Source organism: Aegilops tauschii, chromosome 5 (assembly GCF_002575655.3).
Source record: "Aegilops tauschii subsp. strangulata cultivar AL8/78 chromosome 5, Aet v6.0, whole genome shotgun sequence".
NCBI classification, from domain to species: Eukaryota; Viridiplantae; Streptophyta; class Magnoliopsida; order Poales; family Poaceae; genus Aegilops; species Aegilops tauschii.
Genome location: NC_053039.3, coordinates 490,283,968 through 490,297,330, shown reverse-complemented (window position 1 = coordinate 490,297,330; position 13,363 = coordinate 490,283,968). Strand labels below are relative to the sequence as shown.

The 13,363-nt window shown below is 54.4% G+C and overlaps 2 protein-coding genes across 2 annotated transcripts; both read right to left on the bottom strand.

The window, feature by feature from the left end:
* Positions 1–8,986: 8,986 nt before the first annotated feature.
* On the bottom strand, positions 8,987–9,595 carry LOC141023058 (uncharacterized). The gene has a single exon (XM_073499364.1). The coding sequence runs from the start codon at positions 9,593–9,595 to the stop codon at positions 8,987–8,989; it is 609 nt and encodes a 202-aa protein (XP_073355465.1).
* A 2,560-nt stretch (positions 9,596–12,155) lies between these two features.
* Positions 12,156–12,830, bottom strand: LOC141023057 (uncharacterized). Its single transcript, XM_073499363.1, has one exon. The coding sequence runs from the start codon at positions 12,828–12,830 to the stop codon at positions 12,156–12,158; it is 675 nt and encodes a 224-aa protein (XP_073355464.1).
* Between the last annotated feature and the right edge of the window lie 533 nt (positions 12,831–13,363).

The window sequence follows — 13,363 nt, the reverse complement described above, 5'->3', positions numbered from 1 at the left end:
GCCGGCTGTTTTGACAGCCGGCAAGCGTGGTTGGAGGCCGTCTTTTCGTTATACAAGTTCGTTAGTCCTTAGCCGTTTTTCGTGTGGGCATCCTTTCTGCCTTTGGCTCTTGCTAGTCGGACAGTCGGTTCTTCGAGCTATGACTTTCAACAAGAGAGGGCTCAGGAGCCGGCACACTACTTGTCTGTCTTTAGGTAGAACTTTAATATAACTTAAGGCGGCCAGTCCCCGGGCCGACAAGTCGAACCCGGTGCCAGACAAAAAAATCAAATGTAATAATACATTCATGAATATGACACTCGTCGTTCATAGATAAAGGAGGGCAGTCCCCGAGTGCTCCTCGGGGGGCCCTTTGTTTCGTACTTAATACAAAAAGGTAGCATGATACATACTGCTTTCAACTGTAAAATCTTCTCAGGAGGTTCGCGTTCCATGGTCGCTCCGACTCCTTGCCGGAATCATCCCTCTTGCGTGCTCTTGGTTTTTGTGCGTCAATCAGGTAGTAGGAGTCGTTGCCTAGTGCCTTGCTGATGACGAAACGGCCTTCCCAAGGGGCCGAGAGCTTGTGCTGGCCGGCTGTTCGCTGGATCAGCCGAAGCACAAGGTCGCCCTCTTGGAAAGATCTTGGCTTGACCTTGCGGTTGTGGTAACGGCGTAACCCCTGCTGGTAGATGGCGGACCGGCTGAGTGCTAACAGCCGGCCTTCTTCCAGCAGGTCGATGTCGTCTTCTCGCGCTTCCTTGGCCTCCGCCTCCGCGTACATGGTGACCCGAGGCGAGTCGAACTCGATGTCGGTTGGGATGACAGCCTCGGCACCATATACAAGGAAGAACGGAGTGAAGCCGGTTGATTTGTTAGGGTAGTGCGCAGACTCCAGAGGACAGCCGGCAGCTCATCGAGCCAGCAGCCGGCCGATCGCGCCAGTGGTACGACCAGTCGGGGCTTGATGCCGGAGAGGATGAGTCCATTTGCTCGCTCAATCTGGCCGTTTGACTGCGGGTGGGCAACGGACGCTAAGTCCATTCGGATACCCTGCGTCGCGCAGAAACGTGCCAGTGCTCCTTTGGCAATGTTTGTGCCATTGTCGGTGATGATGCTGTGCGGCACGCCGTACCGAGTAGTGATGTCGGCAATGAACGTCACGGCAGTCGGCCCGTTCAGCTTCTTGATCGGCTTTGCTTCGATCCACTTGGTAAATATGTCCACGGCGATAAGCAGATGTGTCAAGCCGCCGCGGGCTGTCTTGAATGGGCCCACCATGTCCAGCCCCCAGACGGCAAAGGGCCAGGTGAGGGGGATGGTCTTGAGTGCAGAAGCCGGCAGGTGTTTCTTGGAACTGAAGACTTGGCATCCCTTGCAGCTCTTGACTATCTCTTTGGCATCTTCCAAAGCAGTCGGCCAAAAGAAACCGTGGCGGAAAGCTTTGGCCACAAGTGATCTTGAGGCTGGGTGGTGGCCGCATTCGCCTTGATGGATATCCTCGAGGATTGCCACTCCTTTCTCTGGCTCGACGCAGTGCTGGAAGACTCTAGTGACACTGCGCTTGACAAGTTCTCTGTTTCTTATTGCATAGGCTCCGGCTCGACGTTGCACTGGTCTTGCCGAGATCTCATCAGCCGGGAGCTCTCTATTGACTAGGAAGTTGAGGATGGGCTGGGCCCATGATGGAGCTGTGACTTCTTCTACTGTCAGTACGGCCACTGTGACTCGGGCGGCCGGGTTGGGTGGTGAGGAGTTGGAGTCGGCCACCGTTTCTTGTGTCGCTGCAGTCCCCGGGCCGATTGTCGAAGTCCCCGAGCCGCCTGCTGGGTTCCTCCAGTCGGATCCGGCTGCATCAGGGGTAGGCGGTACGAAGATAGAGTCCGACTCTAGAGACGACTTGATGGACGGTTTGAGGAGGCGCTGGAGAGAGACACAGGTCGGTATAGCCTGTCGGGTGGAGCCGATCCGCGCCAGGGCATCTGCTTGGTCGTTGTCGGCCCGTGGCACGTGAAGGAACTCGCACCCTTCGAAGTACCCACTGATCTGCTGGACGAGGAATCGATAGCTCGCCATGTTTGCATCCTTGGCGTCCCAGTCGCCAGATGACTGCTGGACCACCAAGTCTGAGTCGCCATAACACAGGATCCGGCGTATGCCGAGTTCTTTGGCTAGCCGGAGCCCGTGTATGAGCGCCTCGTACTCAGCCACGTTGTTGGAGGCGGCGAAGTGGATTTGCAGCGTGTATCTGAGCTTGTCGCCTTTGGGAGAGGTGAGGACGATGCCGGCTCCCAAGCCGGTGCGCATCTTGGACCCGTCGAAGTGCATCCGCCAATGGGTAGAGTCGGGAGCCGGCGGTAGGTACTGGGTCTCGGCCCAATCGACGAGGAAGTCGGCCAATGCTTGGGACTTGATGGCGGTGCGGGGCTGGTAGAAGATTGTGTAGGGTGCTAGCGCAATGGCCCATTTAGCCACCCGGCCGGATGCATCCCGGCTGCCTATGATCTCGGCAAGCGGGGCGGTGCACACGACCGTGATGGGATGCTCTTGAAAGTAGGGCTTTAACTTCTTGGCGGCGAAGTACACTCCACAGCACATCTTCTGGTAGTGCGGGTAGTTTTGCTTTGAGCTAGATAGCACTTCGCTTAGATAATATACCGGCCTCTGGACTAGCTGGGCTCGGCCTTCTTCCGGGCGCTGGACCACGACAACTGTACTGACCACTCGGCTAGTTGCGGCAATGTAGAGGAGCATGGGCTCCTTCTCAGTCGGCGCCGCCAGGACAGGTGGAGTAGTCAGCATCTTCTTCAACTCATGGAAGGCTTGGTCTGCTTGGTCATTCCACTCGAAATGAGTGGATTTCTTCATGAGTCGGTACAGGGGGAGAGCCTTCTCTCCTAGCCGGCTGATAAAGCGGTTTAAGGAGGCCAGACACCCAGTGAACTTCTGCACGTCCAGCAACTTGGTGGGAATCTCCATTCTCTCAATGGCCTTGATCTTCACAGGGTTGCACTCAATGCCGCGTTCGGAGAGCAGAAAGCCTAGAAGCTGGCCGGCTGGTACTCCGAACACGCACTTCTCAGGGTTGAGCTTGATCTGGAATCGGCGCAAGTTGGCAAATGTTTCTTTGAGGTCCTCCAACAGGGTGCCGCGCTCCTCTGTCTTCACCACAATATCGTCTACGTAGATGTGGGCATTTCTGTCGAGTTGCTTGAGGAGGCATTTCTGCATGCAACGCTGAAAAGTGGCACCGGCATTCCTCAAGCCGAATGTCATAGTCAGGTAACAGAAAGCTCCGAATGGTGTGATGAAGGCAGTCTTCAGGCGGTCTGCTAGGTCCAACTTGATCTGGTGGTATCCTGAGTAGGCATCCAAAAAACTTAACAGCTCGCATCCGGCCGTGGAGTCTATCACTTGATCAATTCATGGCAAAGCGAACGGATCTTTGGGGCAGGCCTTGTTGAGGCTGGTGTAGTCTATACACATACGCCATTTGTTGTTCTTCTTCAACACCAAGACTGGGTTGGCAAGCCACTCTGGGAAAAATACTTCCATAATAAAGCCGGCGGCGAGGAGCCGGGCTATCTCTTCTCCTACGATTCTTCGCTTCTCTTCTGACAGTCTGCGGAGGGGCTGCTTGACCGGCTTCGCGTCGGCTCGGACGTGCAATTTGTGCTCGGCGAACTCCTTCGGAACACCCGACATGTCCTTTGGGGACCATGCAAAGATGTCTCGATTCTCACGGAGGAAGTCGACGAGCTCGCCTTCCTATTTACTGTCCAGGTTTGCACCAATGACTGCAAACCTTTCCGGGTTCTCCGGGTCCAGAGGTATCTTCTTCGTCTCCTCGGCTGGCTGGAAGGAGCCCTGCGCATCATAATCCTTGGGGTTGGGGGACAAGGCCGGCTGCTTGCCGGCCATGGCCACAACTCGCTCCAGCATCTTCTTCTGTTCTGCCACTACGAGGGACTCGGCCAACCGACTGCTAGCTGCGGCGCACTCGATGGACTTCTTGTAGTCGCCGGCTACAGTGATGATCCCCTTTGAGCTCGGCATCTTCATCTTCAGGTAGGCGTAGTGGGGCATAGCCATGAACTTGGCTAGAGCAGGCCGGCCAAGCAAGGCGTGGTAAGGGCTCTCGATATCTACTACCTCAAACCAGATTGCTTCTCGGCGAAAGTGATCCTTGTCTCCGAAGAGAACATCCATCTTGATCTTGCCGATCGGGGAACAGGACAGGCCGGGTACAATGCCATCGAACATGGTCCGGCTTGGCATGAGCTGCTTTGCCTTGAGGTTCAGCTTCTCCATGGTATCGTGGTACAGTATGTTGATACTGCTTCCGCCATCAATCAGAACGCGGGAGAATCGGGCAGCTCGCCTCTCCGTGGCGAGGGTGACATCCAATACTAATGCGTAGGAGCCAGGGGACGGCATCACATCTGGGTGGTCGGCCCGGCTCTAGTTGATAGGCTTCTCGAACCAACGCATGAACTCGGGGTTGCTGGAGGCGACTGCGTTGACCTCTTGGTGCTGTCGGCGCCGGCTGCGCTTGTCTTCAACCTGGCTCGTGAAGACGACGTAGGCGGCGTGCTCTTCAGGGAACTCATCTTGAATGGCTCCGACTGCTGGGGGGCTGGAGGCGGCGGGCCGGGAGGCGGAGGCGACACCAGCCCCTCGCCCTTGGAGATTCGTGTGAGCCAATGGCACTTTCGGGTCGTGTGGTTGGACGGCTTCGCGCCGCTGTGGAACTTGCAGGGGGCATCGAGAGTCTGCTCGTAGGAGAAGGCCGGCTGTCAAGCCGGCCTGCCGCCCTTCTTCTTGGGAGCGGGCCGTTCTTCGGGCTGCTCATCTTCGACTGTGGCCACCTGCCGACTGGTGGAAGGCGGCATAGGGGCCTTGCGCTTGTGATCGTTCTAGTAGGGGCGCCGATTGGAGTCGCCAGCCGGCGTCTTGGGAGCCGGAGCGAGCACCTTCCCAGAGGCATCCACTCGGAGCTCGGTCTTCATCGAGGAGTCGGCCGTGGCGTACTTGTCCGCGATGATCAGCAGCTCGTCAAGGGTAGCCGGCTCGTCGCAGAGGAGTCGGTGCTTGAGGAGGGTGCCCTCTCGGCACCCGGCGGTGAAGTATTCGATGGCCTGAACCTCGTGCACCCCCTCGTAGGAGTTGCGGAGCTCGGCCCACCGCGTGAGATAGTCACGGGTCGACTCGTTGGGCCCTTGGACGCACAGGGAGAGCTGGCGGGGCTTGGGAGGCCACTTGTACGTGCTGGTGAAGTTGCGGACGAAGACTTCCGTGAAGTCCAGCCAGCTGTTGACGCTGTAGGGCTTGAGGCTGTTGAGCCAGGTGCGTGCCGTGCCTTGCAGCATGAGAGGGACGTACTTCATGGCTACGCGCCGGTTGCCGTTCGTTATGCTGACAGCAGTAGAGTAGTCGATGAGCCAATCTTCCGGCTTCACAGAGCCGTTGTACTTGGGCGTTTCTCTGGGGAGCGAGAACCCTTTGGGGAAGGGCTCGTCGCGGATGCGGGGGCCGAAGCATGGCGGGCCAACATCGTCTTCTTCTTCTAGCACCTGGGATCGAGTTAGACGGTCGATCCGGTGGCGGGCGTCGTTCTCGCCGACTCCTTCGCGGTGGCCTAGTCGGCCACCAAGAGTCGGATGCGTGACAGGCGGCGGGGAGGGATATCTCTCCCCTCGAGGCGGGGGAGGAGGCGTATTTCCTTGGCGCTCCACTGCTCGAGGAAGGCCTTCCGCGTCACGCTCGATGGTGATCCGAGTCCGGCTGCGGCTAGCAGCCGGCTCCTTGTATTTCCTTGCGCAGGTGCCGCTCGCAGTCGGCGACCGGGATGTCGCGGCGTGCTCTTGACGCGGGGGAGGACTCTCAGCGCGGGCGCCGGCTTCGTGCCGTTCTGCGGCCGCGTCGATCAGCTGCTGGATTCGCCTTGTCATGTAGGGGAGCTCATCAGCCCCCAGCCCATTCAGCTCTTCAGCGGCCGCCTGAGCGGCTCGCAGATTCTCGACTGGGGTGGCGTAGACGGGGCGGTCTACCCCTAGCATGCTGGCGATGGCCGCGCCGCGCTTCTTGACGAGGCCGGCTTGGCTCGGCCCGCGAGGAGGCGGCGTGCCAAAGGCGGCGCGGTCGACTTCGCGCTAGTGAGCCTCGGTGAGGCGTCTCATGAAGGCTATCTTCTGGCCTTCCGCGATGAGAGCGAGGCGGCGTGCCTCCAGGGTCTCAGCGTCGGCATCGGCCGGGATGGGGACGGATAAGTCATGCATCGCCGCTTGTAGGGCGTCGTGGGCGTTCTCGCCCGAGTTGGCGACGTGGCTGATGACCAGCACTTCTGTGACAGCGCTGCTGCCGCTGTCAGCTCGAGGGAGAGGGTCGTCGAAGACTACCACATCGGAGGGGTAGGCGTCGAGCGATGCCGTGTCGGAGTCGACAAGCATCGGATCGATGGAACCGACTGACTCCAAGTCTACACCAGGCTCGCTGGAGACGTGAAGTTGGCCGAGGAGGCTGACGAGGCGGCTCTCGGGGTAGTCCGTGCCTGCGTCGGACGCGGGCTCGTCGAAGATGCGAGTCTCGCCGAACAGATCGGCGAGGCAGCTCGCTGCGCAGGCGTCGTCGACGCCTTGCAGCGCGTCGGGGCAAACGCCGTCGGGCGCAGGAGGCTGGCTGCGCTCGCGGGGGAGGAAAAGGGTTCCCGTCCAGAACAGGTCTCCGGACGACGGTGCACCTGGCCCCACGGTGGGCGCCAAATGTCGGGTGGTAGGTGCGACATATGCCAACGGGTGGCTTATCATTGTGGGAGCCAGTAAGACGTCGCCGGTGCCTGGAAACGGGATGAGGCGAAGACATGCACGCCGGTGAATCTTACCCAGGTTCGGGGCTCTCTGTGGAGATAACACCCCTAGTCCTGCTCTGCGGGGTCTCCGCATGATCACTGGATCAAAACAAGTAGCTACAAGTGCTCTTTGAGCTGTCGGGTTAGAGGGAGAAGAAGGGCAAGGCTAGCTCTCCTTTTGTCTCTATGTGGTGTGTGTAATTCTATGAGACCAACACTTTGCATGGGTGCCCCGAGGGGTTTATATAGGCCTACCCCCAGGGGTAGAATGGTAATCCGGCTGGGCGCGGGTCCCAGCCGTCAGTGTCCGTGTTCGCCGGCTTCTCCGCCGGCCATTAGAGCCCGCCGACTGGTCGACAGGCCGGCCCCACCGCTTGGGGGTCTTGTCGGCGGCTGGTTACTGTTGCCTCGCCCCTGATGACGAGGGCTTTGTCGAGGTAAACGTGGCTACAGCGCCGCCGCCTTGCGGGCTCTCACTGTAGCCTCACCTCGTCTTGTCTCCTTAATGAGGCACATGTTTCGAGGGAGGGAGGTAGCCGGCTATTGGGAGCCGACTACGCCCCCGGCCGACTAGGGGAGGCCGGGCCGCCTTCGAGCGTCTCTCTGGCTGAAGGGGCCCGCCGCCCGCGGGCCGTACTGGCGCTTGTCGTGGGTGACATCGAGGTCAACATGGCTACAGTGCCGCGCCGGACGGGAGATGGCTGACCAGTACGGCGCCATGTGGCCATGCCTGCTTCGGGATTCGGGGGTAGTGGGCTGTACTGCGGCCATGCCCCGTCTTATCACCGTTATGTGGGTGCAGTCTTGGTGGGTGCGGTCTTGGCCGGCTTCTGGGAGTCGGCATTCTTCATGGCCGGCTTTTGGGAGTCGGTCCTCTTGGGGCCGGCTTCCTGGAGTCGGCCATCTCATAGCTTTCTTGGGGAAGGTTTCTGAGGCTGGGTCGCCTTCTGGGAGTCGGCCCTGGGGATAGTCGGCCGGGGGAAGGCGGCCCTATGCTTTGTATGCTTGAAGGCTTGAATGTCTTGATAATTTTTTGAAGAGCCAGGGGGAGTCGGTTAGGCTACCCGTGGCCATTTACTCCGACACTATGCTCTCTGACCTGTGGGCCCATGTGCGCCCGGCAACACGCATCATGGCTCAGAACGACTCGCCTGCTGTGGGCGCAGACCTACTATGAGACTGGCTGGGGCCGGCTGCACCTGGGTGGTCAATTTTTTTCTTTGTATTTTCTGTCATGTATTTTTGTCAATGTAAGGGCGTGCACTGCTTAGCAAACCATCCTTGCACTGCATTGATCAGGGTTCCGTACTGCATGTGCACGCATTCCGTACTATATGTACAGTTCTCATTTTTGTTTTCATGTTTTTGCCCTTATGTAATCTTTTTTCCAATGTAGGGGAGTGCACTGCTTAGTAAACATACATGTACTGCATTGATTATGTTCCAGTACTGCACGTTCATATATTTCCGCACTACATTTTTTTGAATGTAGGGGCGTGCACTGCTTTGTAAATCATCCGTGCACTGCACTGATCAGGGTTCTGTACTACATGTGCATGCAGTCCGTACTACATGCACAGTTCTCATTTTTGCTTTCGTGTTTTAGCTCTTTTGTAATCTTTTTCCCAATGTAGGGGAGTGCACTGCTTAGTAAATCATGCGTGTACTGCATTGATTACGTTTCTGTACTGCACGTTCATATATTTGCGCACTACATATACAGATCGCATTTTTCTTTTTGTGTATTTTCTCTTATGTATTCGTTTTTCCAAATTTAGGGGCGTGCACTGCTTTGTTGGGTTTGTGTAAACTTCATTTGACAGAGTCTGTACTGCATTGGTACACAACTTGCACTACATGCGTCCTATTTGCACACTGCTCGAATCTAATGATGCATAAGCAAACAACAGAAAACAAATTATCACAGGCATTCTGTACGACAAGTTCATCATCAGCAAACTAATTTCAACAGAAAGCAATCTAACATAATCAAAGTTCATCATTACAAGCGATTCTGCATGGCAAGCAAACTAAGTTCAGCAAAAGAAAATGATCACAAGCAAACTAACGATACATAAGCAAACAACATCAAGCAAATTTGATGATAATTCTAAAACGACGCTGGCATTGTTGGCTCTTTGGCCGGCACCATCTTCTTCTTCACCAGGTAGCATCTCCCCATCCCCAGCTTCTCCTGGCGCGCTTCTTGGGGGGCTCCTCCTTCTCCAGCTTTGCACGGCGAAGCCCGTCCTGGGTGAGGGTGATGCGGTTCCATATCTCGTACGCTGCGTAGGCGTCCTTTGCCGCGTACTCGATGTGCTTCATGGACAGAGGCAGGGTGGCCCAGTGCTTGTGTTCATCGTCGGTGATCTTCTTCTTCATGTTGTTGTAGTAGTCGTCGATGAGCATGCCGGAGACGTCTCCAAGGGAGGCCAACTCCTTGGTTGCCTCGGGCACCCTCCACTCCTTCTGGATGTCGACGAAGTTGGCGACCTCCAGATTGACGTGCTCTAGCCTTTTTTTGTCGCCGTCGATGGAGAAGCCTGCAAAGGTGTACCTGGGGTCGGCGAGGAAGTTGTCGAAGACGGTGCACCTTTCAGCGGCGCTCAGTTGGAAGAGCAGCACCGGGTGTTTCTTGCCGATGGAGAGTTGGCAGAGGGCGGGTTTCCGCGCCGCTTCAGGCTCGTTGTTGTAGTCGAGATCAATGCCGACGATCTTGTGGTGCTGCAGGCTGAGGTGGCGCTCGTACTGCGCGAGGGTGATCGCCATCTGCTTCTTGTCGTTGGTGTGGATGACGTGCAACTTGGTGTTGCCGTGGGCCTCCACGCCCTAGTACTCGTCGGCAAACGCCATGGCCGGTAGTAGGGCTTAGTGTTTTGCGTGGAGATGGATGTGATGGAGCGATTTGGTGGCAGCGCAATGGATACTTGTGTTGTTGTGGATGAGAAGCCCTTTGCAGGGGTGTGAATTTAAGGGGAGGACGCGGGGTGGGATGGCCGCATCGGATGAACTGCACAATCTCGCTGACGATGCGGTTGTGCAGATCGTGGTTTGGTGTTGCGTTTGTGATCGTGGGCTTGTGGCAATGGAACCGCTCCGATTGGGTGGTTGTATGCGAACGTGGTTTTTTTAAAGTGGTTTTATTTTATTTTATTTGATCAGTAAATTTTTTTAACCACCACTTTCTGTGTTAACGGGCATTTGTCACGTTTATATGTATCCTGCGTGATAAAGAAACTGCATTGGTTAGAGTTCTGCACTGCATCGTCTACAGTAGAGAACTGCATGTTGTCTACACATGCGTACTTCACCGTTTTTTGCGTGTCCTTGCTGCAGCCCCTGAATAAAGTACAATGTATTACGCAATTTTATGAGTTCTTCGTTGTGTTCTATACCGTGTATTTATTCATGTACGTAATCCGGAATTGGATTGCGATACCGTACTGCTTCGTGTAACGAAATGCACTGCATTTTTCTAGTGTTGCGTACTGCATCTGTTTTTTGCCTATACTTACTGCAGTCCCTGGTACGGGAGGGGTAGGGGGGTTGGACCCCCCCATTTTTTGTGTGGCACTTATTTGAAGGTAGACTTTTTCTTTTCGGATGTGTTTTCTTAACATGCGTGTTGTTTTTTATTTTACCTTTTTTTTACAAACTGCGTTTATTTTATTTTGTTTTACCGATTGAACTTCATTGTTCTTCACAGAGAACTGCATCATGTGCGTTTTGATGTGGTCTTCCTTATTTTAGCCGGGCCTTTTTGGGCCGGCCCGTTTTATGTTGCCCTTTGCCACAGGCGGGCCGCCTACGTGTCCGTTCCAGGCGATCCCACCGCTCCGCGTGGAGAACTGCATTGTTGGACGTAGCGGACTGCATTTGTACGTTGACTTCGGGCTTCTTGCGTTTTATTCATTAATAGCGAACTGTAGTTTCTGGCAGTGCCCACGCACATTTTCTTTTGTTGTTCTTATTCATTTAAAAAATGTTTCTCATTTTTCTTTGTTGTTTTATTTTTGAAGTTATTGTTTTTTCTTAGTGGGCCTTGTTGGGCCTGTGTTTGGGGAGTGAAGACGCATTGGGCCCAAGTCGGCCTGTGAGCACGGCTGGTTCCCGGTGCGTTGTGTGCGGCCTAATGTTTAGTCCCACCTCGCCTGCGGAAGGCGCGCCCGACCTGTTTATAAGCGCTGGCAAGGCAGCCATATAGAACTCCTGTGGTTACTTATTTGAGCGCTTATACACGGCGCTCGCTGCTCTATGCTCTCTGACCTGTGGGCCCATGTGCGCCTGGCCCCACGCATCGTGGCTCAGAACGACTCGCCTGCTGTGGGCGCAGACCTACTACGAGACTGGCTGGAGCCGGCTGCACCTGGGTGGTCAATATTTTTTCTTTGTATTTTCTGTCATGTATTTTTTTCAATGTAAGGGCATGCACTGCTTAGCAAACCATCCTTGCACTGCATTGATCAGGGTTCTATACTACATGTGCACGCATTCCGTACTACATGTACAGTTCTCATTTTTGTTTTCATTTTTTTCTCTTATGTAATCTTTTTTCCAATGTAGGGGAGTGCACTGCTTAGTAAACATACATGTACTGCATTGATTATGTTCCTGTACTGCACGTTCATATATTTCCGCACTACATTTTTTTCAATGTAGGGGTGTGCACTGCTTTGTAAATCATCGATGCACTGCACTGATCAGGGTTCTGTACTACATGTGCACGCAGTCCGTACTACATGCACAGTTCTTATTTTTGTTTTCGTGTTTTTGCTCTTATGTAATCTTTTTTCCAATGTAGGGGAGTGCACTTCTTAGTAAATCATGCACGTACTGCATTGATTACGTTTATGTACTGCATGTTCATATATTTCCGCACTACATATACAGATCGCATTTTTCTTTTTCTGTTTTTTTCTCTTATGTATTCGCATTTTTCAAATTTAGGGGCGTGCACTGCTTTGTTGGGTATGTGCAAACTTCAGTTAACAGAGTCTGTACTGCATTGGTACACAACTTGCACTACATGCGTCCTATTTGCACACTGCTCGAATCTAATGATACATAAGCAAACAACAGAAAACAAATTATCACAGGCATTCTGTACGACAAGTTCATCATTAGCAAACTAATTTCAACAGAAAGCAATCTAACATAATCAAAGTTCATCATTACAAGCGATTCTGCATGGCAAGCAAACTAAGTTCAGCAAAAGAAAATGATCACAAGAAAACTAACGATACATAAGCAAACAACATAAAGCAAATTTGATGATAATTCTGAAACGACGCTGGCATTGTTGGCTCTTTGGCCGGCACCATCTTCTTCTTCACCAGGTAGCGTCTCCCCATCCCCAGCTGCTCCTGGCGCGCTTCTTGGGGGGCTCCTCCTTCTCCAGCTTTGCACGGCGAAGCCCGTCCTGGGTGAGGGTGATGCGGTTCCATATCTCGTACACTGCGTAGGTGTCCTTTGCCGCGTACTCGATGTGCTTCATGGACAGAGGCAGGGTGGCCCAGTGCTTGTGTTCGTCGTCGGTGATCTTCTTCTTCATGTTGTTGTAGTAGTCGTCGATGAGCATGTCGGAGACGTCTCCAAGGGAGTCCAACTCCTTGGTTGCCTCGGGCACCCTCCACTCCTTCTGCATGTCGACGAAGTTGGCGACCTCTAGATTGACGCGCTCTAGCCTTTTTTTGTCGCCGTCGATGGAGAAGCCTGCAAAGGTGTACCTGGGGTCGGCGAGGAAGTTGTCGAAGACGGTGCACCTTTCAGCGGCGCTCAGTTGGAAGAGCAGCACCGGGTGTTTCTTGCCGATGGAGAGTTGGTAGAGGGCGGGTTTCTGTGTCGCTTCAGGCTCGTTGTTGTACTCAAGATCAATGCCGATGATCTTGTGGCGCTCGTACTGCGCGAGGATGATCGCCATCTGCTTCTTGTCGTTGGTGTGGATGACGTGCAACTTGGTGTTGCCGTGGGCCTCCACGCCCTGGTACTCGTCGGCGAACGCCATGGCCGGTATTAGGGCTTGGTCTTTCGCGTGGAGATGGATGAGATGGAGCGATTTGGTGGCAGCGCAATGGATACTTGTGTTGTTGTGGATGAGAAGCCCTTTGGCAGGGGTCTGAACTTAAGGGGAGGACGCAGGGTGGGATGGCCGCATCGGATGAACTGCACGATCTCGCTGACGATGCGGTTGTACAGATCGTGGTTTGGTGTTGCGTTTGTGATCGTGGGCTTGTGGCGATGGAACCGCTCCGATTTGGTGGTTGTATGCGAACGTGGTTTTTTAACGTGGTTTTATTTTATTTTTTTGGTCAGTAAATTTTTTTAACCACCACTTTCAGTGTTAATGGGCATTTGTCTCGTTTATATGTATCCTGCGTGATAATGAAACTGCATTGGTTAGAGTTCTGCACTGCATCGTCTACAGTAGAGAACTGCATGTTGTCTACAGGTGCGTACTTCACCGTTTTTTGCGTGTCCTTGCTGCAGCCCTGAATAAAGTACAATGTATTCCGCAATTTTACGAGTTTTTCGCTGTGT

Excerpts from the sequence above, each read along its gene's own strand:
- LOC141023058 (XM_073499364.1), bottom strand. The coding sequence starts at position 9,595 with ATGGCGATCACCCTCGCGCAGTACGAGCGCCACCTCAGCCTGCAGCAC.
- LOC141023057 (XM_073499363.1), bottom strand. The coding sequence starts at position 12,830 with ATGGCGTTCGCCGACGAGTACCAGGGCGTGGAGGCCCACGGCAACACC.